General features: G+C 43.4%; 3 protein-coding genes and 1 long non-coding RNA gene across 10 annotated transcripts; 1 reads left to right on the forward strand and 3 right to left on the reverse strand.

The window, feature by feature from the left end:
* Positions 1 to 2,474: 2,474 nt before the first annotated feature.
* On the reverse strand, positions 2,475 to 3,645 carry LOC108872654 (uncharacterized). Its single transcript, XR_001959260.1, has 3 exons — positions 3,597 to 3,645; positions 2,612 to 2,707; positions 2,475 to 2,510 (listed from the first exon to the last, which is right to left on the reverse strand). It is a non-coding gene; the product is annotated as an uncharacterized LOC108872654 (long non-coding RNA).
* Positions 3,646 to 3,824: 179 nt separating this feature from the next.
* Positions 3,825 to 15,821, reverse strand: LOC108872650 (nuclear prelamin A recognition factor). 7 transcript variants are annotated; one of them, XM_018660452.2, is made up of 16 exons: positions 15,515 to 15,821; positions 14,710 to 14,782; positions 14,555 to 14,620; positions 14,164 to 14,289; positions 13,932 to 14,064; positions 13,544 to 13,678; positions 12,695 to 12,813; positions 12,095 to 12,224; positions 11,745 to 11,817; positions 11,518 to 11,655; positions 11,263 to 11,420; positions 9,970 to 11,185; positions 8,979 to 9,017; positions 4,787 to 4,882; positions 4,361 to 4,684; positions 3,825 to 4,243 (listed from the first exon to the last, which is right to left on the reverse strand). In XM_018660452.2, the coding sequence occupies exons 2-12, from the start codon at positions 14,764 to 14,766 to the stop codon at positions 10,938 to 10,940; spliced, it is 1,383 nt and encodes a 460-aa protein (XP_018515968.1). In that variant the 5' UTR covers positions 14,767 to 14,782; positions 15,515 to 15,821; the 3' UTR covers positions 3,825 to 4,243; positions 4,361 to 4,684; positions 4,787 to 4,882; positions 8,979 to 9,017; positions 9,970 to 10,937. The 7 variants fall into 7 exon arrangements, with proteins under 7 accessions (XP_018515968.1, XP_050922270.1, XP_018515964.1 ...); XM_051066313.1 differs by having other exon boundaries at positions 9,976 to 11,185; positions 12,095 to 12,227; XM_018660448.2 differs by having other exon boundaries at positions 4,361 to 4,681; positions 12,095 to 12,227.
* Positions 15,822 to 16,117: 296 nt separating this feature from the next.
* LOC108872653 (cytochrome b-245 chaperone 1 homolog) lies at positions 16,118 to 19,003 on the forward strand. Its single transcript, XM_018660454.2, has 6 exons — positions 16,118 to 16,286; positions 17,018 to 17,105; positions 17,267 to 17,308; positions 17,400 to 17,570; positions 17,647 to 17,791; positions 18,032 to 19,003. The coding sequence occupies exons 2-6, from the start codon at positions 17,018 to 17,020 to the stop codon at positions 18,186 to 18,188; spliced, it is 603 nt and encodes a 200-aa protein (XP_018515970.1). The 5' UTR covers positions 16,118 to 16,286; the 3' UTR covers positions 18,189 to 19,003.
* Positions 19,004 to 19,060: 57 nt separating this feature from the next.
* On the reverse strand, positions 19,061 to 22,718 carry hexdc (hexosaminidase (glycosyl hydrolase family 20, catalytic domain) containing). Its single transcript, XM_018660444.2, has 12 exons — positions 22,430 to 22,718; positions 22,242 to 22,355; positions 22,038 to 22,153; positions 21,815 to 21,902; positions 21,555 to 21,719; positions 21,292 to 21,475; positions 20,932 to 21,003; positions 20,644 to 20,842; positions 20,318 to 20,479; positions 20,133 to 20,240; positions 19,514 to 19,603; positions 19,061 to 19,376 (listed from the first exon to the last, which is right to left on the reverse strand). Exons 2-12 carry the CDS (start codon positions 22,326 to 22,328, stop codon positions 19,205 to 19,207), a joined length of 1,443 nt encoding a protein of 480 aa, XP_018515960.1. The 5' UTR covers positions 22,329 to 22,355; positions 22,430 to 22,718; the 3' UTR covers positions 19,061 to 19,204.
* Between the last annotated feature and the right edge of the window lie 4 nt (positions 22,719 to 22,722).

Raw genomic sequence — 22,722 nt, forward strand, 5'->3', positions numbered from 1 at the left:
ACACAGGAAGACCATCCTGGACGTTTCACTGTCTTTAGAAACTGAGGAAAGAAGAAGCAGAGCTGTTAGGAACTGATGAACTTGATCATGAACTTAACGTCCTTCACCTCCTGCAGCTGATGTCAGGACAGGTGTAACCAACATGTTCCCACACTGACTTGAATGTGCCCGAGGGGTCTGCAACCACAGGGTGATTAAACCAGCCGAACTTTTACCACAGGAGCGAGATGTCACCTGTAACATGTATGAAATACACAGCTTGTGTATTGTGGGATAGAAAACAAGTTTTAACAGGCTGCATCTCTGGTCTGTCTGTGCCTTATTTACTTTTCACTTTTAATTGGCTCTGTGTGTTTGCATGATGTGACTCGACTGAAACTGGGACCAGATTCCAAACCATGGCAAGAACAATAACAGAGACTCCCAAGTGCAAGTGCAAGTGGTGAGAAAAGATAAACTGAAAAAAACAACATTCCTGACAGTTTGACAAAACACATTCGTGGTGAATGAACATGACCATGAGCAGCAGTAACACTGACTGTGTGTGTCCTGTTTGTGTTGTGGTCTTGTAATGTTTAAGCTCTTTATTGACTCTGCAGGATTCTGGTAACTGCTGCAGCTTACGATAAACTCTGCAGGTGTCTGATGATCTCAGTAAACGTGTGGCGTGATCCCTGTCATTAAGAATGAAATTAGGAGGGACTGATGTTTCTTTCTTGTACATTCCTGTGGTTATTCAGAAGCATCTTGTCTCGTCTCCTATTAAATCCTACAATCAACACTGTCACAGTCACAGTTAGGTGCTGCCAGCTGATTACAACACGTTTATTGCTGTTAAACCTCTGTGATGTTACGCTGCACCGTATTCTGTCGTCAGATCAGTTTGTTGTGTGTTTTCTGTTATTTTCTGATAGTGGAGATGTGTGGAGAAAAAAACGTGATTTGATTAAAGACCAATCGTCAAACATTCTAGTTAAATAACTTCACGAGAAGCTGATCTCTACTGAATTTACAGTAACCGATAGACTCACATTCAGCATGAATCAGTGAACATTCAGAGCCACGAGGAATCAAATCTGAGGAAAAAACTAGTTGAGCAGGCAGAGATGTAACGTCTGTGTGAAACAGTTCAAATGAACAGGTGAAACAGACATAATGAAACAGGATCCACTTACACCTGAGTAAGTCACACAGCATGAATCGCCTCCACCAGCTACAGCAACAACAACTCATACACTCTCTTTTTATATCGATGAATACACAGAAGATGTACCTACCTCACTGACTGCTGCTGTCATGACAGAGTGACTCTGAAGAGGGAAATGATGCAGCTGTAACAAACCACACCTCAGAGTCACAACGCCCACAGGTTACAGTGAATGGGAGGCAGGGGAAAGTGAACGCAACACTTTCTCCTGGCTATACGACTGCAGACTGTTAAACCTTTTATCCTCTGACACAACACGTTCAGCACAACGTCCAGTTAGACTCATGTTTTATATCCAAAAGGTCAAAGGTCAACTTCGCTGTGACATCAAAAACTCTTCTAATGTTAGGATCCAGATCTTTAGTTTAACCCTAATAAGACTGCTGCTCTGATTTTCATCATTCTTTAATGTGTCACGTTCAGGTCCACACGTTTATGAAAGTGCACAGATTACAATACAATTATCAACTCTATATAACTATATAGCCTATATAAACCTGTAGACAGTAACCGTCCTCAGGTGAGACAGAAGTGAGTTTATCAGACCTCTTGTGACCCGCTGATCAAATCATCAGATTTACACTGATCAATATGTACAAATACAATCATTACATTCACATGGCTCAGTCTGTACAAAGACCTCAGAGATTAAAAGTCAAGCTCAAACGTTTACTACTTCAGAGACTGTATCACTGTCGTCTCTTTGAATCTTCTCTTCATGAAGTGTTTGATGAGATTTCTGCCTTTGTCCGTCCCCAACAGGAAAAACAAAATGGCAGCACAATGACGGCGACACAAATACTCGATATTGGTGGCAACGCTGGTGACCTTCTCAGGTCCTGGTGTGACGGTATCAGACAGAGCCTCATTATCTGTGGATTAAATACAGTCAAGACTCTACATTTATAGAAAGTGATGATATGATGAACACATACACAATCCTTCATCAACATATACAGACACTGAAAGCTACTCACCAACATGGCTGCTGCTGGAGTTGGAGTAACTTGTAACTTGTACGTTGATAGGAGATGATGTATCCATACACAGTTTGTTATCACTTCAGCTGTGTAATTTTCCTCCTTCATGACATTAGAGATGATCAGAGAACATAAGTCTGATGGTCTGAATCACAGATGTATTCTCCTGAACCACTGTCACATGGTATAATGCTGTTTGTGTTATGCCAGGCAGAATGTAGAACTTTACAGCCTTCCACATCCTGATAATGTATAGAGCAGGTCAGTGTCACAGTTCCTCCAGCTGCCAACTTCCACTGCTTCACTGCACTTCAGTGACACTGCTGGATGAGAAAAAGAGAAATGATGTGATTCCTTTAAAAACAAAAAACTATATAATGTATTAAAAGTATTCAGTAAATGTATTTTTTCTATATAAAAATACCTTCACCTGCTGAGACACTGCTTTGTAGAAAAGCAGCAGCAGAGAGCAGAGACAGACACAGGAAGAACATCCTGGACGTTTCACTGTCTTTAGAAACTGAGGAAAGAAGAAGCAGAGATGTTTAGTGTTGTGTCTCCTCTCTCAGCTTCCAGATGTTGTGTTCCTGTCAGCTTCTTCTGTTTGTCGCTGTTTAATGTCTCTGTCTGACCTCCTGTTATCTGGACTTTGGATTGTCGTCTGTGCATCGTTGGATCTGTTTGTCTGTTTTGGACTCCTGCCTGCTTCACCCTCTGAAACCATCTGTTTGATTTAGCTGAATCACTGAACATTCAGGTCTCCATCCACTCAGCAGACGAGTGGTTTGCCTTCATGTTCCTGTATGTTGGAGGTGTTGGTGTGTGTAGGAGAACATGTCACAGTCTCCACATGAACACATTATATTCACTGTTCCTCTGCTTAAAGCATGTTAATCTATGGATGTGACAGAGACAGACAGACCTTTGGTTTCAGATCAGATTCAGAGCTCAGCTCAGTCGTTCAGTAACAGTCAGGTCTCACTTTTAGGCCTCTGCTGATAGTGGAAAGGTAATTTTGATCTACTTATGATTTACAATAGAAACGACTGGACAGTACACACAGTCAACCAACATGAGTCAGTAACCTCTTAGCAACTAGTTTTTCCATCCGAGTATTTGACTGAATGTAATAGATTTGATTTAAATAGTTAGAATAAAGGATGAAGTAACTTATAAACAGTTGAAATAGTGAAATGAATGGATGAATATTGAAACAACAAAAAGTAAAGAAACAGTATCCAGTTACTTTCACTTCTTACTGACACACACAAGAGGTGGGAAACACAGGATCAAACAGCTGCAGCAAAATATTTCAAATACTAAAATCTGAAAGCAGAACTTTTCACTTTCAGCCATTTTAGCCACACACTCTTTTATATAAAGGAATACACAGAGAAAGACAGACGTACCTCATAGACTGCTTCTTTTTAATGTGCGCAACAGGGAGTGATACTGAAACATAAAACCGGTTTGGCTGAAACAAACACTGTGACTCTGAGAATTTCCTGGGAGTGGTTAGCAGGGATGGAACAGATCTACCCAAAACAAGCTCCTCCTCTTGGTCTTTCCTGATAGTGGAACAGGAAGGAGGGAAAATAAACAACACTGTGTCCCGAGAAAATCTGACTACAGCACTGTTAAACTCCTTCATGGTTTTATTCAGACACTCACAGCACAGTTTCATTAGGAACACTCTGGACTCTGTGTTAAAAGCTTCCTCAGTGTTTTCACTGCTCTGGAAAGACGAATGTGTGAAGAAGAAAAGACTTGATGTCTGCAGTGTTCTCTTCTGTTCTCTCCCTTTACATTTACACTGATTAATACTCACAAACACAAATCATTACATCATCATGGATCAATCTGAATGAACACAAACTGTCACGTTCATGTTTCATTCTGCAGACAGGTGATTGAACATGTGACTGAGCTCAGTCAGGAGCTCCTCAGGTTGGAGTCTGATGATGAGTGTGATGGTTTTCACGCTCGCAGCAGCGACGACAAACAAAACATATGACTGGCACCTTGGTGTCCTGCTCCAGTGTTAATACGACTCCACCTGACAACACAAACACACCTGTCAGTACCTGTGGATTAAACACTGTCCAGAAAGTGATGATAATGAGGCACACACTCATTCACACACACTCAGAAGCTGAAACTGAAAGCTGCTCACCGTTATAGATGTTACCGGAGTGTTTAACTTGTACGTTGATAGATGATAAAGCTGTACCACAGTCTGTCATCACTGCAGCTGTGTAATTTTCCTCCTTCGTGACATTAGAGATGATCAGAGACACATAAGTCTGATGGTCTGAATCACAGATGTATTCTCCTGAACCACTGCCACATGGTATAATGCTGCTGTTTGTGTTATGCCAGGCAGAATGTAGAACTTTACAGCCTCCCACTGCCACATCCTGATAATGTATAGAGCAGGTCAGTGTCACAGTTCCTCCAGCTGCAACTTCCACTGCTTCACTGCACTTCAGTGACACTGCTGGATGAGAAAAAAGAGAAATGATGTGATTCCTTTAAAAACAAAAAACTATATAATGTATTAAAAGTATTCAGTAAATTTATTTTTTCTATATAAAAATACCTTCATCTGCTGAGACACTGCTTTGTAGAAAAGCAGCAGCAGAGAGCAGAGACAGACACAGGAAGACCATCCTGGACGTTTCACTGTCTTTAGAAACTGAGGAAAGAAGAAGCAGAGCTGTTTAGTGTTGTGTCTCCTCTCTCAGCTTCCAGATGTTGTGTTCCTGTCAGCTTCTTCTGTTTGTCGCTGTTTAATGTCTCTGTCTGACCTCCCTGTTATCTGGACTTTGGATTGTCGTCTGTGCATCGTTGGATCTGTTTGTCTGTTTTGGACTCCTGCCTGCTTCACCCTCTGAAACCCATCTGTTTGATTTAGCTGAATCACTGAACATTCAGGTCTCCATCCACTCAGCAGACGAGTGGTTTGCCTTCATGTTCCTGTATGTTGGAGGTGTTGGTGTGTGTAGGAGAACATGTCACAGTCTCCACATGAACACATGAACTAAACCTGCAGCTGAACATCAACAACAAGTTGAGTTTTTTTGTGTGAAATTTTATTCATTGCAAACATCAAACTTTCTACACTGAACAGTTTGTTAAATATAAAGGATGCTGTGACCTTCTAGTTCCTTGTGTTTCATGTTTGTGTTGTGTTTTCTCCTCAGTGTGTGTGTGTGTGTGTGTGTGTGTGTGTTGCGGAGGCGGGGCTGGTGGAGGATTGACACACCTGCAGCTCATCCACTCATCACTGCTCCAGTACTTCAGTCCGTCTGTCCCTCCACTCTGCTGCAGCGAGTTCTGCTTCACCTTCATGGTAACAAGTGCTGATGGCTGTTGTTACATGTTGTGAGTCTTTAGTGTTTTGTCTTGTGTTTTTAACATGTCACTTCCATCGATTGTCTCTCTCTGACCTGTTTGGAAGCAGAGAATGAAACAACATTTCATTGTTCTGGGTTTATCTCTGGTTTTTGCTGCTGCAGCTAAAAGCAGTGAGAGTGAAGCTGCACTGTTTCTTGTTGAATAACATCTGGAAACAGTCACTTCCTGAACTTGTGTCATCAGTGTGCGCTCACACACGGTGACAGTGAAATAGTTGTGGGGGAGTGTTGTGGTTTGGAGAATCGCCAAGTTACTTGCTCATGTTGGGAAGTGCAGTTAAGACCTGCTGCTGTTTCTCTGGGTGAACGATGACAAAATCCAAATTCCAGTGGTTTATTTCTCCCACTTCTAAAGAATCTGCCAGTTGATCTGAGCTCACGCTGACACTGTCCTGCTTTAACAGGAAACTGAAAACATGTTTCAGCTTCTAATTAGATGTGTGCGTGTGTTTGTTTTTTCAGTCTTGATCTAAGATCTTGGTTTTAATCCAAGTGGTGAGAACGAGGACAGTAAAAAAACAGAAATGTCAGCAATGTGGACGCTCCCTGTGAAGGAATTCATCGTCATTAAATATAATGTTAGGACGGACTGGGGCTTTTATCTTGGACATCCCTGAGGACATTAAGAAGCATCTCGCCTCATCTCCTCTACTGAATACTACAGTCAGCACCATGTCTGTGAGAGAGATACAAACACAAAACTTTGTATGAGGAAAAAGAAGGTTTTGGATCAGATTCTGGTTCAAACTCAGCAGCACCAGTCAGGTCTGAGATCTAAAATCTAATTTTGATTCAACTAAACACACACACACATATTTGTGTGTAGGAAAAAGAAAGCATTCGGATATAATTACAGCTCAGTGTGAGGCTGGTGTTTGTTAGAGGACCTGGTCAGATGCCGACAACAGACACGGTACACACCTTGAACGTGAGACAGAAAATACTTAAAGTCACGAGTTGATGATGTGAGAGCAGTGAACTGTTCATGGTTTAGAAAAAGGATGAGGCAACTGCTTATGTTTCACCACTGATCTGAAAACTGAGTCACACTCGACATAATGAGGAGACTGAACGCCATGTTTAAAATTAAAATGTCCCTTTAATGAAATTGACTTATTATATTTACATTTATTTACAGAAATCTGAAAATGTGACTGGAAGAAAAAAAAAGATAAAAAAATAAACACAATAATATATTTCTTCACAGTTTGAGAGGCAGGAAGCTACACAGCCAGCTGTGGAACAGCCCCCACATGTTTATATATACATTAAACAGACTGATGGAGACTGTTCGACTCAGACTCTGGATCACTGTAACCTGTGTGATTTGTTTTCCTCGTGATGGGTTTGAAGATTTTTCTGCCTCTCTCAGTTCCAAACAGGAAAAACAAAATGGCAGCAACAATGACGGCGACACAAATGCCCGATATGGCGGCAACGTTGGTGACCTTCTCAGGTTCAGGTCCTGGTGTGACGGAACCACCTGGAAAATCAAAACATATCTATCATTATCTGTGGATTAAATACAGTCAAGACTCTACATTTATAGAAAGTGATGATAATGATGAACACATACACAATCCTTCATCAACATATACAAGACACTGAAAGCTACTCACCAACACGGCTGCTGGAGTTGGAGTAACTTGTGGAGTTGGAGTAACTTGTAACTTGTACGTTGATAGGAAATGATAAAGCCATACCACAGTCTGTTATCACTGCAGCTGTGTAATTTTCCTCCTTCATGACATTAGAGATGATCAGAGACACATAAGTCTGATGGTCTGAATCACAGATGTATTCTCCTGAACCACTGCCACATGGTATAATGCTGCTTGTGTTATGCCAGGCAGAATGTAGAACTTTACAGCCTTCCACATCCTGATAATGTATAGAGCAGGTCAGTGTCACAGTTCCTCCAGCTGCAACTTCCACTGCTTCACTGCAGTTCAGTGACACTACTGGATGAGAAAAAAGAGAAATGATGTGATTCCTTTAAAAACAAAAAACTATATAATGTATTAAAAGTATTCAGTAAATTTATTTTTTCTATATAAAAAATACCTTCATCTGCTGAGACACTGCTTTGTAGAAAAGCAGCAGCAGAGAGCAGAGACAGACACAGGAAGAACATCCTGGACGTCTTTAGAAACTGAGGAAAGAAGAAGAGATTAGAAGAGTTAAGTATAGATGAACATGATACAAACTTTTTTCAACACAAAGTCCTCATGTGTGGTCTGTGTAGGATCTGTTAACTAACATTCTAACACACAGATGAAGCAGCAGAAGAGTTGATCTGATATAATGTGACTGTAAACAGGCTGGACAAACAGGCATCATCTTGTCTGATCCTTAAACCAGATACCAGCCTCAGAGGACCAGAACAGAAAGTGGAGGTGACGATACGGGCTGAAAAGAAAAGTCTCCAGACACCTGGATCTGTTTGTTATTTAGCCTTTGTAACATAACAACATAATGAGGAGAGTTAACGTGGTGTTTCTTTAACTTTGTATTCTCATGAACACAACACCTTAAGTTTTACTATTAAGTGTCTTTACTTCTCAACCATCAATGATCTACTGTCTCTCAGTCTGAGGATCATAATTAACTCATAAAATGATTTATTACACTCATTGCCTCAGGTTAAGACGAGTGGTGGAAAATTCCTCTTTTTAAGGTGTGTGTAGCTTTTCTGTTATCTTAAACCTTTGACCTCAGCTTCAGGCGGACATATTGTATTTTACTCCCCTGATTAATGATTAATGATTAAACCAGAGCGTTAATAAATGGTGGAGTTTCTCCAGTTGATAAGAGATATGCACAAAAGTTATTGGAGTAGTTAAATTAAATAATAATAAAAAATACAATCGGGTGTTTGTGTGTAGGAAACTTGATCTTCAGTAAATTAACCGTCACAATCTGCATTTAGTGAACAGTGCTGACACTGAGCGACTGCACAGTGAACACCTTTAACAAACATTTAAAATCTGACGTGCAAGAAGTTTAGCTCTGCCAGCACCGATATCAGGATAATTCAACATGATGAATGTGATTTAAATAGTTAGAAACAAGGATGAATGAAATCTGAAACATGTGATGAAAAACATACATCAGACAGAGAGAGGTTAAATCACACAGCTACAACATTAAAATGCTGTTTACATGAATGCAACATGAATAATTTAATCAATCTAATATTGATATTTAATTATTCACCTTTCTCAGACAAATCTGATTTTTTAAATTTATTAAAGTTATTGATCTTTCCTCCACCTGTGGATTAAACTAAACTGCAGCTTCAGTCACTGATGAAACCAAACATGAACTTCAGACTGATTCATAAAAGCAAATCAGTTCAGTGTGACAGGTACTCACCTCATAAAATATTCCCTCTGTGAGCATCAGGGAGCGACTCTGAGGAATGAAGTGACAGGTGATTAAATCTGGCGTTTATAAACTCTACTCTGGAATTTCCCGCTAGTGAAACGCCTACAGAGTTTAGGACAAAGAATACCAAAGGGAAAAGAGAAAGGAAAGACACAGTGCACAGAGAGCTCACGGAAGTGTCCTAAACAAAGTTCAGCAACAGCCCTGAAATGAATCCTCCTTCATTTCATGTTGAGGTCTGTTAATACTGTTAATGAGGTGTTGATGTGGAGGCTTTAACAGTTTGTGGTGCTGTTGAGTGAGTGCAGACTAAACAACAGAAAGAGTTCAGAAACAGCAGAAACTACATCCTCCAGTTAAATCTACACCTCTAAAACACTTTAATAAAAACTGAACATTAGAACAGATTTCACATGAATGAGAAACTGTGTATTGGATAACATTTATTACAGGACTGTATCAGACTACATTAGTTTGGACTCTAACCTGTGTGTTCACAGTATGTTGTATAAACACTTTCATTTTAGATTCTCTCAAAGCGGCTCAGTTATTGTTCTTGGCTCCACCGTCTGTGAAAGAAGCCTTTTCTCTGCTGAATGACAGTTGGTGCTGTTTTTAGTGTAGAGGAAAAAAATTCCATTCAGTTAGCCAACAGTAGCTCTACGACACAACAACCTGGTGTTTTTACATTCCTGTCCTGGACGTGCAGCGACAGTAGTGAGCAGGTGATAGTTTGCCAACATTTGAACTTCAGAGATAAGTTTATCAATTCCTTCATCCAGATCAATGCACTGATACTGGCCTCAGCAAGACACCAAAATGTTGAACTGTTCCTTCTATTCCTCTATTACCACTGAGATCTACAGGAAAAAGCAGCGCTTAGATTTGAGAGCTGCGTTTTCCAGTTTTGTCAGTGATTTGACTACAAAGTTTCAGTCAGTATAGTTTACAACACTGTTAAAAGTTCAGTCTCACTTACCTTTACCTGGGAATTTTGTCGCTCCTGATAATCCACAGACCTATTTCATCTCAACACTAAAAACTGCTGTTTTGTGGATCAGCAGCGACAGATCTGATCTCTGATCAGCCTTGCAGATAATTATTAACCTGGAAGGTTTATACAAACATCATCCAGACACTCTGCACTGTGTTACAATAAAACAACACCACATTTGTTTGTCAGAATATTTTAGTGTGTAACATGTATGACATGTATGATCTCGCAAAACAAAGAACAAAAACATGATAACTTAATAAAAACAGTGGAATGGAAACAAAGTGAAATCATGTTGTACCATTAAAAACAATGACACCCTCCTCCAAACCAAACACTCACTGTCAGGTTCAGTGCTTCTCAAAGACCTTTGACCTCTCTTGAACCAAAGAGCAGCTCGACTCCACTGACTCTGACTGTTGAGAGGAGACGGTGACTCTGTTGCATAGCTGGCACAGTGGAGACTAACAGAAGCATGTTTAATGTTGGACGGTTTGGATGTGGAACACACTGGACTCTTTAAAAGTACATTCAGTCTCAAGTTCAGCTCATCAGCTCCAGCTGTGCTTATTGCTCTGGAAATCAACATGAATAGTTCACACTTGCTACTCAGACTTCCTCATTTCTAAGAACAGCTGAAGTGACTTTTTACCCATTTGTTTTTCAATTAGCCATTATCTGAGCAGCTCACTGATATCACTTCTTACTGTCTGTGTGTTTTTCTGGACTCCAGATCCGTATTTCTCCACAGGCCCAAGTCTGGCACAGAGGGATCCACCGTTTTGTAAATACAGATGTTGCCCCCCTGTGGCCAAATGGAAGAATTGCACCTCTGGAGACTTCTCCCTCATTGGTCCATAGTGCAGCGTGGTGTTCGGCACGTCCTTCATGGTGCCAGCATGAACGACGAGATGGTCCGAGCAGGATAAAAAGGAAGACCACTTCCTGTTCCCTCACCACTGCATGTGTGGGGGCTGCGCGTGGATCTGACCCTGGTTCTTGTACTGGGTGTGCAGCAGCATGCCGGCCTGCGAGGAGTCCTGGCCCTGCAGCCAGTCTTGGTAGAGGGTATGCAGGGTGGGGTTGACCTCTGGGAGACGGACCGGCAGGCTGCTGTAGGCGTCCTCCATCTGCTGAACCAGGGCTTTATCCACCCGTCCTCCCACCTCGCTCTCTGCCTGACCGCGGCCGCTCAGGCACCCTGAGTGGACACATGGGAAACACGTTACACCTGCTGAACAACAAATATGTTTGAAGTCATGATGGTAGCAGAGTTACCTCCTGGGCAGGACAAAACCTCCACCAGCTGGTAAGGCACACGTCCCTTCCTCATACGGTGAACCAGGGTCTGGATGTTCCTGAAACCATAGATGGCGGCAAACTGCAGCAGAGTTTCTCCGTCTCGCTCCAGCGTCACTTCCTGGAAGTCCCTGTTCCTAGAAACCCGCCGACATGGTGCACGGCAGGAGAGTTTTCAGACAAAGAAATCATATCTGAAGTAACATGAAGTCTCAGAGTCCCGGCGTCTCTCACCTGAGGGTCTTGTATGTGATCTCGTGGACGTCCAGACCGAAGAGCTCTTTGGCAGCGTGTTTGAACACGTGTTCCAGGAAACCTTCAGAACCTCGGCCCTCGTGCCTCACCAGCGCCACATCTCCTGCATCTCCCAGTCTGCAGTCACACAGGAAACTACTGTGTCAACAACTCTGAACTGAACTGCATTATTTCAGAAGAAGAAGAAACCTAGTTCCTTTACTCACACTTGGTCCAGTGGAACAGAGTCCAGCTCCTCCACTGAAACCTTCCTCTGCTCCATCAGGTAATAAATCTCCCCTGAAACATCAAACATCACTGTTACTACAACTTTCTGCACCTCGACCTCTGCTGCATTTATTACTGGAAGAAGGAGATGAAGCCGTGCTGAGGAAGACTGGCAGTGAAGTGGACTTTCAGGTCTTTAATGGACAGGATGCAGACAGGAAACAGAGGGAGAGAGTGGGGGGTGTGACAAGCAACGCAAGCTGCAGATTTCTTTTTTTAGGCAGCTTCCTCTCAGAGAGAACTGAAGCACAGAGGAAGGCAGCAGTGTGTAAAACAAAGAGGACTGAACCTGAGGTGAGGACACAGTCCACATCTCTGGTCTCCAGCAGGCTGTTGTAAAACTCCTCTCTGACAGCCTCCAGCTTCTTATCGAAGCAGGGAGCCACCACCACATGGTAGACCTTCTCTGGACTCAGCTTCTGCTGGAAGGAGAGGGACACACATAACACACATGATAAGGCAGAATGCTTCCTGTTCTGAACCTGGTGTGTGAAGCATTTTTTCATTACCTGCAGGCATACACTGCTTTTCTGTTTCATTTCACGTTAGATCTGAATAATAGAAACAGAATCTAACATTTGTTTTGTACAGTCATGCCATTCACTGGGTGTGGATAAATATTCCACTGAGTATTTGGCTTTGACTAATCCATCTCCACCTGTGGCAGCCAAAAAAATCTCTTCCTCATTATTTAGTGATCGTGTGCTGAAGACAGATTGATGCTTCCAAACAAATCAGAATACTTTAAATGATTCAGACTGGGAGAACAGGAAAGATTTTTATTTCCTCCATCTTAAGTCTTTACTGATTCTGTGCAGACAACTCTAACGTTAATGTTTAACGACACCACCACCACTGCGAGCGTCGGCGGTGAAGTAATGCTGCTCACCTGCTGTTTGGAGAAGTAGTCTTTGACCAGACAGCCCATGATCTGCTGAGGAGACCTGGCTGTGCAGATATGAGGGGTGACCAAGCTGCCCAGGACACGCTCTGAGTAACGAATCCACCCTGCACACACACACACACCAGCCTGAGTTATTAAAGTAACCCTTGTACTGTAAGATTAGACACTTACATGGAGAACAACACAGACATACAGGCTATAACAAACTGAATACTGTCCCACACATTTCTTAAAACAAAGCCGAGCCGGTTCAGAGAGAGTTGAGTCTAAATTCCCAGACTTTCAGTGTCTGGAGTTGTGTAGTGCCGCCCTCCATGACCAGCGGTAACCCTGGACGTCTGCGCATACTGTGAATTCAACAAACAATAACAAGCCAAGAGAAAGCTCCTGGGTCCTATCTCTCGTGAAGGGAGTGGTGAAAGAGAAGCTCTCTATCTTCCCCCACCAGTTCTCCACCGCTATCATTGCTTCTAAAACAAGCTCTGCCCCCCCCTGTTCACATGGCGTACAGATGAACTCTGTGGGCCATCAGGAGATCAGGGGACGCTGAGAAAACTGGAATTACCCCTTCAAAGTTGTACACATCTGCCAACCAGGCATGTTGCAGGAAATTATCCTGAGTTCTGGTCAGTTCTGGTCGGCTTTTATTGTTTGAATTCTTGAGTTATAGCCAAAAACCTTTCATGAGGTCACAGAGATCTTGACCTTTGACCACCAAAGTTCATCCTTGAGTCTGACTGGAGGTTTGTTCCAGACGTTCCTGAGATATCACGTTCACAAGAACGGGATGGACGTGTGGTGCATCCGTGAGTCCAGGTGAATGTTTGTGCTTACCTGGGCAGGAGGAGGTGAACATGGGCAGGGCGTGGGAGTCGTGGTGCCTCCTGCGGTACCTCTGAATAAACTCCTTCTGGCTCTCTAAGATGCTGAAGCCTGCCGCCAGAGTGGTGTCAAACACGTACTGCACTCCTGTATGCAACATCCAGAGGGCAGAATACAGAGGAGAATGTTGAGCTTTCATGATAGATGCTGATGAGGAGATGGCAATTTCACCACACCGATAAAAGAATGTTGCAGAAAGTCAAGTTTGAAACGTTTTAAATGAATGACATGGGAATCAAGAGCAATAAAAAAACACTTAAAGAAGACGGTGAGAAATTGATCCCACATGAAGCCAAAACCAAGTCCACAAACACAGATATGTGAATGAAAACCAGCTCACCCAGGCTCTTGAGGAAGCCACAGAGTTTGTGGGCGGCTTCACTGACGTCCAGACCAAACTTGACAGCGAAGAAAGGCAGGGACTGCGGACAAACCGACGCAACCAGCACTTTGTGCTTTGACACGTCACACTTCTGACAGAGAGACAATGGGAATAATACAGCGTAAGGTGTAATGTACTGCACACGTGCAAACAAGACAGCTCCTCGGCTTTCTCAGGTTTCGTGTTGTACCTTATTGAGAGCCAGAACCCGCTCCACTTCCTCCAGGCTCTGCTGAGAAATCTTCAGGCTCTCCTCCTCTGACAGACAGCCATCACAGGAAAGACAAGCACTCAGCAACAACTGGGATTCATTCACCTGAGGGGAAAAAAGAAGAGTGGCGAAGGCTTTTAAGAGAGACACAAGGAGTTCTCCAAAGAAACACTGGATCCTACATTTACCATGATGCAATTTGTCCTAAACCTTCCATGCCTTTTATTAACTCCACACACTTCAACACAGGCTTCCTGTTATACCTTTGTAGAATGATAGCACCCCTTTATTATTCTTTCTTAATGTACTGAATAGATGAAACATCCCATTAGTGAACAAACCATGAGGACTGATTTTGCTAGATCATTACCTGCCCATTGACGTCATCTCTCTCCTGCTGTGAGTTGCCACCCTCATCACTCTGTTTCTTGTTGCACTGTGAGCAGATTGATGATTAAATTAAAGATTACCAAGGTGCAGTTTTTTCTCTTCCAGCATTAATATGAAAAATGTCCAGATATTCACCTGTTTGGTGCAGTTCTCACACTTCTCCTTGCGCTTTCCTAAGTTGACCTCTGACATTTTCCTTAGTGTTTATCTGTAAAATTATAAATATATATAGATAACAGCAGCATCAGCCTCCCAGTGTCCCCACTGAAGCAGTATCATAATGAATGCGCCTGCAGCCTGCTGCTGTGTTGTTTTGTCAACTCCACCCTCCTCTGGATGTCCCCTCTGTCCTATCACAACCAGCCATCATCTTATCATAAACACAACAGCTTTATAATGATGGGAAACTTGCATTGAACACAAACTAGTATCCTGTCATTAAAATTTAAATGGTTCGCGTTAATTATACACACACACAGCCAACAAAAACAGCCATAAAGCCCACTGCAGCACATTATGTTCGCATTAGGATTAAACAGACAAGTATGGGCTGGAAGTTATCATCATATGAAAACCCACATATTGTGTTTATAAATACAGTATGTCAGTCTTCTATGATGTAAAAGACGAAAAATGTCGGGTCTGTTTGTGAATACTTTACTATGACTGTGCTATAACCGTGTAGTCGGGGCTGTAACTATACGATTATTACAGCCACGACTATCTAAAAGGTTCAAAACGTGGAACGTAAAATAGTTACGTAAATCTTTAGCGTTAACAACGCGAGTTAGAAAATATGCAAATGCGTTACAGGCCTTTCCCCCCCGGTGGTCGGCATTTTAGTCACTGTATTGGCCTTACATTTTTAAACTGTATATTGGTTGACCAGTATGACAGGACGTGCGTGAACAGTACAAGGTCGAATTTTACGGTAACTCACCGGACGGTAACTATTTCACTGCTCTTTCAGACAAAGGCATGGGAAAAATGCAGAGGACAGTCACCGCTAAAGGAAGACAGCGGCACTGACACCGCACAGCAGGTGAACTCAGCAGTTACTCAGCACTCTTTCACTTTCACGTCGAGTCGTCTGTGGACGGCGCCACCGCTCGCGACCAGCCCCGCGGTTATTTTATAACATAGTAACTAAGGCGTCGGGGCTTCTAGTGTTCATGCCAGCGCTGCCTATGTACGTCCGACTCCATTGTATACCCCGGCACGACGTGTGCGCATGCGTCAACTGATAGGCGCTCTGCTCCGGAAGCTTTGACTTTTCTGAGTTTTTCTCAAACTGACCGGCGGAGCTATGATGAAAAAACGTCCTCGTGACTTGACGCGGCAGATTTTCAGTATGAAAACTCAAAATTGGCCGGAAAGTGTTTCCTCTTTCTCATGATTTTATTTCAAAATATGAGACAAAACAAGACGAAAACATTTGGTTATGTTCAAAAAGTAGTAGTAAACGCTACACAGCCAAATACAGCTCTTCTTCTTTTTTAAGCTTTTATTTTGAAGGCATTGTGAAAATGAATCCGTCCAATCAGTGCTGACGGATCCAGGAAGGAAGTGTCACCCGTTCAAGACAGTTGTTGCAGTTGTTGCAATAACATGAAGAGAACTTCCTTATAATTCAGTGCATGCGTTCCCTCGTTCAGATTCGGTTTTGTTGCATCTTATAAACGGAAATTTGCAGGAAAACCTGAGAGTCAAAGGTAAGTGATACAAACTGTCTTATAGCTGAAGTCTTTGTGAGAGTGTGAGGGTGTGTGGACAAGTGTCTTAACCATCTCATCCAATTACCATCATCAGCAGCGTCTGTCTTCTACTGTCTAAGGGTCAGTTCACCAAATCACCCTCGATATGTTTTGTGTATTTCTTCAAGAAGTAAAGTATTCTGATTAAAACCACACTGTTTCTGGATTATCCTGACTAACTGGGATGGTGGTTTTGGATGGACCATGGCTGGATTAACCTGTTAGGAAAGCCCTGGCTCTGGGCCCTGATTGACCTCCTGTTACTCTGGCTCTCTGTGCACAGATTTGCTGTGTGGTAATTTGATTAAATGCTTTACTTTATAAATATGCAACAAACTCAGACTACAATAATGATGGTCTTAAAACTAGATTTAGTATCAGAACACACATCAAGCAATAATTATGCTGTTTCTTAACAGAAGTATAAACAAATCAGATTATTAATGGCTGAATGGCGGCTTAGTGAGACACGTGAATTGAAGAGTCATTGTTAGTGGAAACAGCTGTGAAAATGTGTTTTTAACTGTCATGCTGTTTGACCTTTTATTTTGATCACTGGATATAAAAGAACATATCATGTATTTTAGGATTTGGGAGCACTGGCCCTTTAAGACAGGTGCACTATGCTCAGGTAAAACTTTCTTTCAGTATATATGAAGTGCTTGATTCATGTTCCTGCGTGTGCTCAGATGGGATACATGACCGTCGAGGAGCACAGCTCCACTCTGCTCCACCTGAAGAGATCCCCCGGCATTCGTTCATGGTCTCTTCTTGTTGGTAAGTGTGTGTGTGTGTTTGAGCAGATGTTGTTTATATTACCTATACACTCAGATATGTATACACTTGTCTTGTATACACCTGCAGACTCTTTAAGTAAAACATCTCTGCTCCGTCCATGTGCTTCCTCTGAAACAAGAACCCTCTCATTTTAATTGCAGGTATAACATCTGTTGGGTTGGCGGCTGCGTACTACAGCTCAGGTACTCAAACTGAATGTACATCAACATCAGTTTCCACATCTGCATCACACACCTTTCATTTCTTCTGTTTGGTGTCGTATGAATCACACAGACAGCATCCCGTGGAAGCTTTTCTACGTGACTGGCTGTTTGTTTGTGGCCATGCAGAACATGGAGGAATGGGAGGAGGCCATGTTTGACAAAACCAAGAACCTGATTGAGCTCAAGACCATAAGCCTGTACACTTTAGTCCTGACTTTGTGGAGGAAGGGGCAAGAGAAAGGTCAGTGGTTTGTTGGTATAGCTGTGGTTTGAGAGCGAGAAGTATTAGATCTTAATTTTCATTTTCTCTCTCTCAGTTGTGTTGGATCTGGCTCAGCTGTGTGATGTTTGCGTCCAAGAGGAGAGGGTACGTTACCTGGGGAAGGGTTACCTGCTGATGCTGCGGCTGGCTGCAGGCTTCTCCTACCCCCTCACTCAGAGCGCCACGCTGGGGGGACGCAGGTACGTATCTGCTGCTGACACTTCCAACACATTGTGTAGTTTATATGACAGATTCTTCAGATTCACTTCCGTGTACAACTCAAAATAAAAGCTCCAATTTCACATTTAACTTTCATTCATTAAGATTTACTCCTGTCATATTGTTTTACACTCACTTTGGAGAATAACATGTCATGGTCTGGGGTATCGAATGCTTCTCAGTATCATTTATTTCCCGTCTTTCCGTCTGTTCCCTGTCAGTGACGTGGAGGCGGTGGCTGCGCTGCTGAAGCGCTTCTTAGGGCTGGAGGAGCTGCAGCAGCGCAGGCAGCAGGAGGAGGAGGAGGCGGAGTACGGAGAGGAGGAGGATTCTCTGGACAACAGCAGTGACTCCGACGACGAAGCTGGTGAACTCTGATCTCTCTGTGACTCGCAACCTTCCTGTAACTCTGGGTGGGTTGAGTTAGGGGCATTATGTGGCATCACTAACACATTACAGAGGGTGATGCCTTTACTACATTTTATACTGTATGCATGTGCATGTAACACCAAGGATATAGTCTGGTAAAGTGTCTCCTTACAGACCTCCTCTCTGGTTTTGAGGTGAGGTGAGAGCAGCCTGGGCAGGCTACAGGAAAACATTCATTTTATTTCCAGTTGAACTTGAACAGAAAAATCACCTGGTTACATGTTGTGTCATGCAAATATAGTGTAAAGCTTTTTTGATCTAATTACTATTTGAGAAAACACTCCAGATTCACTGTGCCTTCCTACTGAACTCTAATAAGTGTTTACATGTGTAAGTCAATGGAAAGTGCTTTTCCCACAGTTTCCTGGACCACCCAGCTGACAGTCACCTTTTTGCATGTTTATTCATACCCAGGCTGTGATCCGACTGAATGCATGTGCAAACTATAATCAAGCATGAAGGGTTTTCATGGCTCAGCCAAGAGTGAATTATGTGGGAAACACTTTGGCCTGATGCTGTTTTGTCTTTTTAACATTTTATACACTTTTTGTGAACCAAAGGCTGAATCTCAGGCAAACACCTCTGTGATGTAGTCAAACTAGTTTTATTTCTTACAGTGTATTGAATCGGGGCTGTGTCATTCTGGCTGATGGTGAATGTGAGTGTGAACTGCTTGAAAGAAAAAGCAGAGGGTTTTTGGTTAACTGTTGATTTTATTGACTTTTTTGCAAGAATAATTAAAACAGTGTTTAATAGAAACCACAGGTCTGCTTATGATATCCATCCTGTCTTTGCTATTATCATTTCGTCTTCTTCCTCTTATTATTATTATTATTGTTGTTAGTACAGTTTACAACCAGCAGTTTGGCTAAGCACAGGTTCAAACATAAATCAGTTAATTTCCATGTTTAAGAAAAAATGAAGAGACCAGTATCAGCAGTTTGATACTGAGCTGTCAGATTATTCTATGGCACCATCTCCTTCACACAGGCTGTGATGTCCTCTGTTATCCTCTGTAGAGGAGCCATGACAGGGATAACATGCTCCTCTATCCACTCTTGGACTGTTGAATCTGGGTAAAGCTGCACCATCTCCTCTCTCACTGCCTCCACCTTCTGTTGCAGTATAGTCAAGTATCTGAGGAGATGAATCCAGATGGGGAGACAGTTATGAGACAGAATAAAGATACTGTGCACAGTATGACAGAATAATAATGGCTTTAATACTCCATCATATCACAGAGTCTTTCTGTAAGATGAGACATTTCTGCTCACTCTGATGCTTGGCTGTGGATCTGCATGGTGATGAGTGGAGTGACCGTCCTCCTCTGTCGCTGGTAGGGGCTGAACCATCCTCTCACAAACCTACAGTGTGAACACAAAGAGCTGTTCAGCTTTCTCTTCTCAACCAATGCAGAGAAGTTAAAACTGCCTATTTTTGCAAAGGGAAGAGTTGGACCAGTTTGAAAAAACACAACAAAAACATATTCAATCAGAGGAGCAGCTTTACATTCATGTCAGTTTGCTAAATATAAAGCAGAAGCTAGTTAGCCTGGCTCTGTCTGAAGGTAAAACAAACAAACAAACAAACAAAAAGCTACTACAAACAAATCTAAAGCTCCCTGCCCTTTAACAAAGACTTTGTGACTGTGCAGGGTGTTGGACTGGTTCTTGGTGGGGCTTCCTGGAGGAAGGAAGTCACTGTGCCTGGCTGCTTTCTGTCTTTAAATTATAATGAGGGCACATTCAGGACTAGTTGTTTACCCTGTTTTGTATCTTATGTTGAACTGAGCTAAGCTAACAATGAAGAAGAATAAGCATACACCCAGTGTGCTGAACTATTCCTCTTTGGTCAGTGAGATGTAAGAAATGAAAATCACTGCACAAAACTCACATGTTGTTTTCAAAAAATCGGATGTCGTCTGTGTTCAGCACCGCGTTGAGCTCCACGATTACCTCAGCCAGCCTCCTTCCTGGGAAGCGCGGGTCGGCTGCAGATATCCTACAGGAACAAACCTGAGGTTCTCATACACTGCTACACTGTGACTGTGTTGTCCATCAGACAGCACTGGACCTCACCTCTCCATGACCTCCACTTCCACTGAGGAAACACCCAGCTTCTCGGCCACTTTGCTTTGGACCTCAGCACTGAACTGACCGTGGAGGAGTGTCTGCAGACAGGCTGCGAGTGATGGGAGAGCCACAGGTATCAGCTCACACAGCACTGACAGGTGGTCATACCTGACAGGGGGAAAGGACGGAGCACGTTAACGAGTAATCATCCAGCCATAATCCTCGTCCTCTCAGGCCTCCACCAGATCCACACGAGCACCAACAAAGCAGAACATGTGAAATAAAATGTGTTGAGAAGCTGATACACCTGGAGCAATTCCTCTAGTTCTTACCTTTGCCAGCCTGTGATGGCGATGCCCTTCAGGTGTATCCCTGCAGATAACGAAGCAGCCACCTTCAGCCACTGCAGATGGTTCTCCACGTGTCTCTGCGTGCTGGGCACACAGGTGTAAACACTGGTGGAGCCTTTGAAGGAGCTGGCCGCCCACAGCTCTGACATGCCGGCGCTGTGGTACTTCTCCAGCAGAGACACTGGGTAACACAGTTGGAGAGTATACATCACCACTAACACAGCTCTGCACACTGTTTGATGACATCGACTGTTTGAATACACTTCCTACCAGTCTTGTCCACGGTCAGATTAGGGGTGTAGTCCCACAACATGGGCTGGACGAGGCCCACTAAACCGCTCGCTGTTTGACAAGAGGACATATTTATGAAACTGTTCATGAAGGTTGAAGTTGTAGTACTGGTAGATATTAGAGTGAAATAAAGTAAGTTAAATTTTACTGTTGTAGTTGGTTGAAGTGACACATCTCTATATTAGACAGTGTTTGTTGGAGTAATATTAATAACTAATAACTATAGCTGTCAGGTAACAGCGTAAATATGAAGCAGCATGAAATGAAAATACCTTAAAAATACCAAGTCATACATGATATGAAAACGTCTCTGCCGAACGAGCTGTATTTCCTCCTCACCTTTCAGCGTGTCGGGGCTCATGCTTCTCATCATGTCATCCCACATTACGATGGTCATGTGAGGCCACGCCTCCTTGATGGCCCTGGCGACCTTAGTCACGTGACTCAGGAAAAGCTGCTCCACTGTGCGTCCAGGTGCCGCCAACCATAGCTTTGACTCCTCGCCCTCTCCCAGCATGTACACCTTGAGGACAAGCACATGGGAGAATCGATGATGCTTCAGTGACGAACGTACGACGAGTCAACAAGAGACGAGTCCTCACCTCATCCGCTCCGATGTGCAGTGTGTTCAGACCTGGGTGCAGCTCCACCACCTGCCTCAGCATCTCCATCACCAGCCTCACCCCCTCCTCTCTGTGTGGATTCAGGGTGCCCACGCAGTGTGCCATCTCTCTGAGGCCCGACATGGCCCGATGCTTTAACACAAACTGCCAGAGGAGAAAGATAATGAACTCCATCCCAGAGCTGAGGATTTATATTTTACACAGTTCCAAACAGCAGCAGAGCAGGGTGTCAGCCTCACCTCCATGTGACCGAACGTCTGCACCAGTGGGATCACCTCCATGCCCTTAGACCTGGCTAATTCCTGCACAGATAGCACTTCCTCTCGGCTGAAAACACATCAGACCTGCACATAAACCACCTCTGTCCCTCACAGGAAGGATTTTATCTTTATTACAGCATCTCAGGCAGATAATAAATACACACAACTGCATCCAGTCAGGAATAAATGGAGTAATGTCCACCTGTACGCAGGCTGTGCTGTGGCCTGCAGCAGCCTCAGCTCCCCCTCATAAGGAAACATGTCCTCGTACTCCAGCAGCAGGCCGTCCACTCCCAGCTGAGAGAACAGCTCGATCAGCTGGAGGTGAAACAGAGTATTTACACACTGACAGAGGTGTGAACACGTCCTGCAGCAGATCACACAGAGGAGGCTGCTGTGCTCTTACTTTGTGCAGGTATTCCACTCTCGGGGGGGCGCCTTTCAAATCCAGGTGGACCAGTTTCTTTCCTTTGGGCCATGGTGGACTCTTCATTCTGGCTCACTGCAGGCCTGGACTTTGCTGCACATTGACAACAGCAGTTACAGGTGTGAGTTTATGACTGAAATAGAACAAAGATCATCAGTTTGACTCACCTGGACAGTAGAAAGCAGGTCAGACTCACAGACAGACTCAGAGAGGCCTGACACTGGGCTGAGGATGTTGGAGCTCTCTACAGGACACTCTTTCCGGGAAAGGAAACACCTCTCTGTCGCTTCAGACTCAACGAAGATAAACAATGTAGGCAGTCGATTGGTTTAGTCTGAGCGGGCAGAGCAATGGATGCATGAATACACGCGACGCGATGTAAGAGTTCAGCTTCTGTGCAGCTCATCAAAACAAACGCATCCTCTGGATCAAACTGAGCTGAAGCCCAGTTCAGTTGTGT

The sequence above is a fragment of the Lates calcarifer genome, linkage group LG23 (assembly GCF_001640805.2).
Source record: "Lates calcarifer isolate ASB-BC8 linkage group LG23, TLL_Latcal_v3, whole genome shotgun sequence".
In the NCBI taxonomy this organism is placed as follows: Eukaryota; Metazoa; Chordata; class Actinopteri; family Centropomidae; genus Lates; species Lates calcarifer.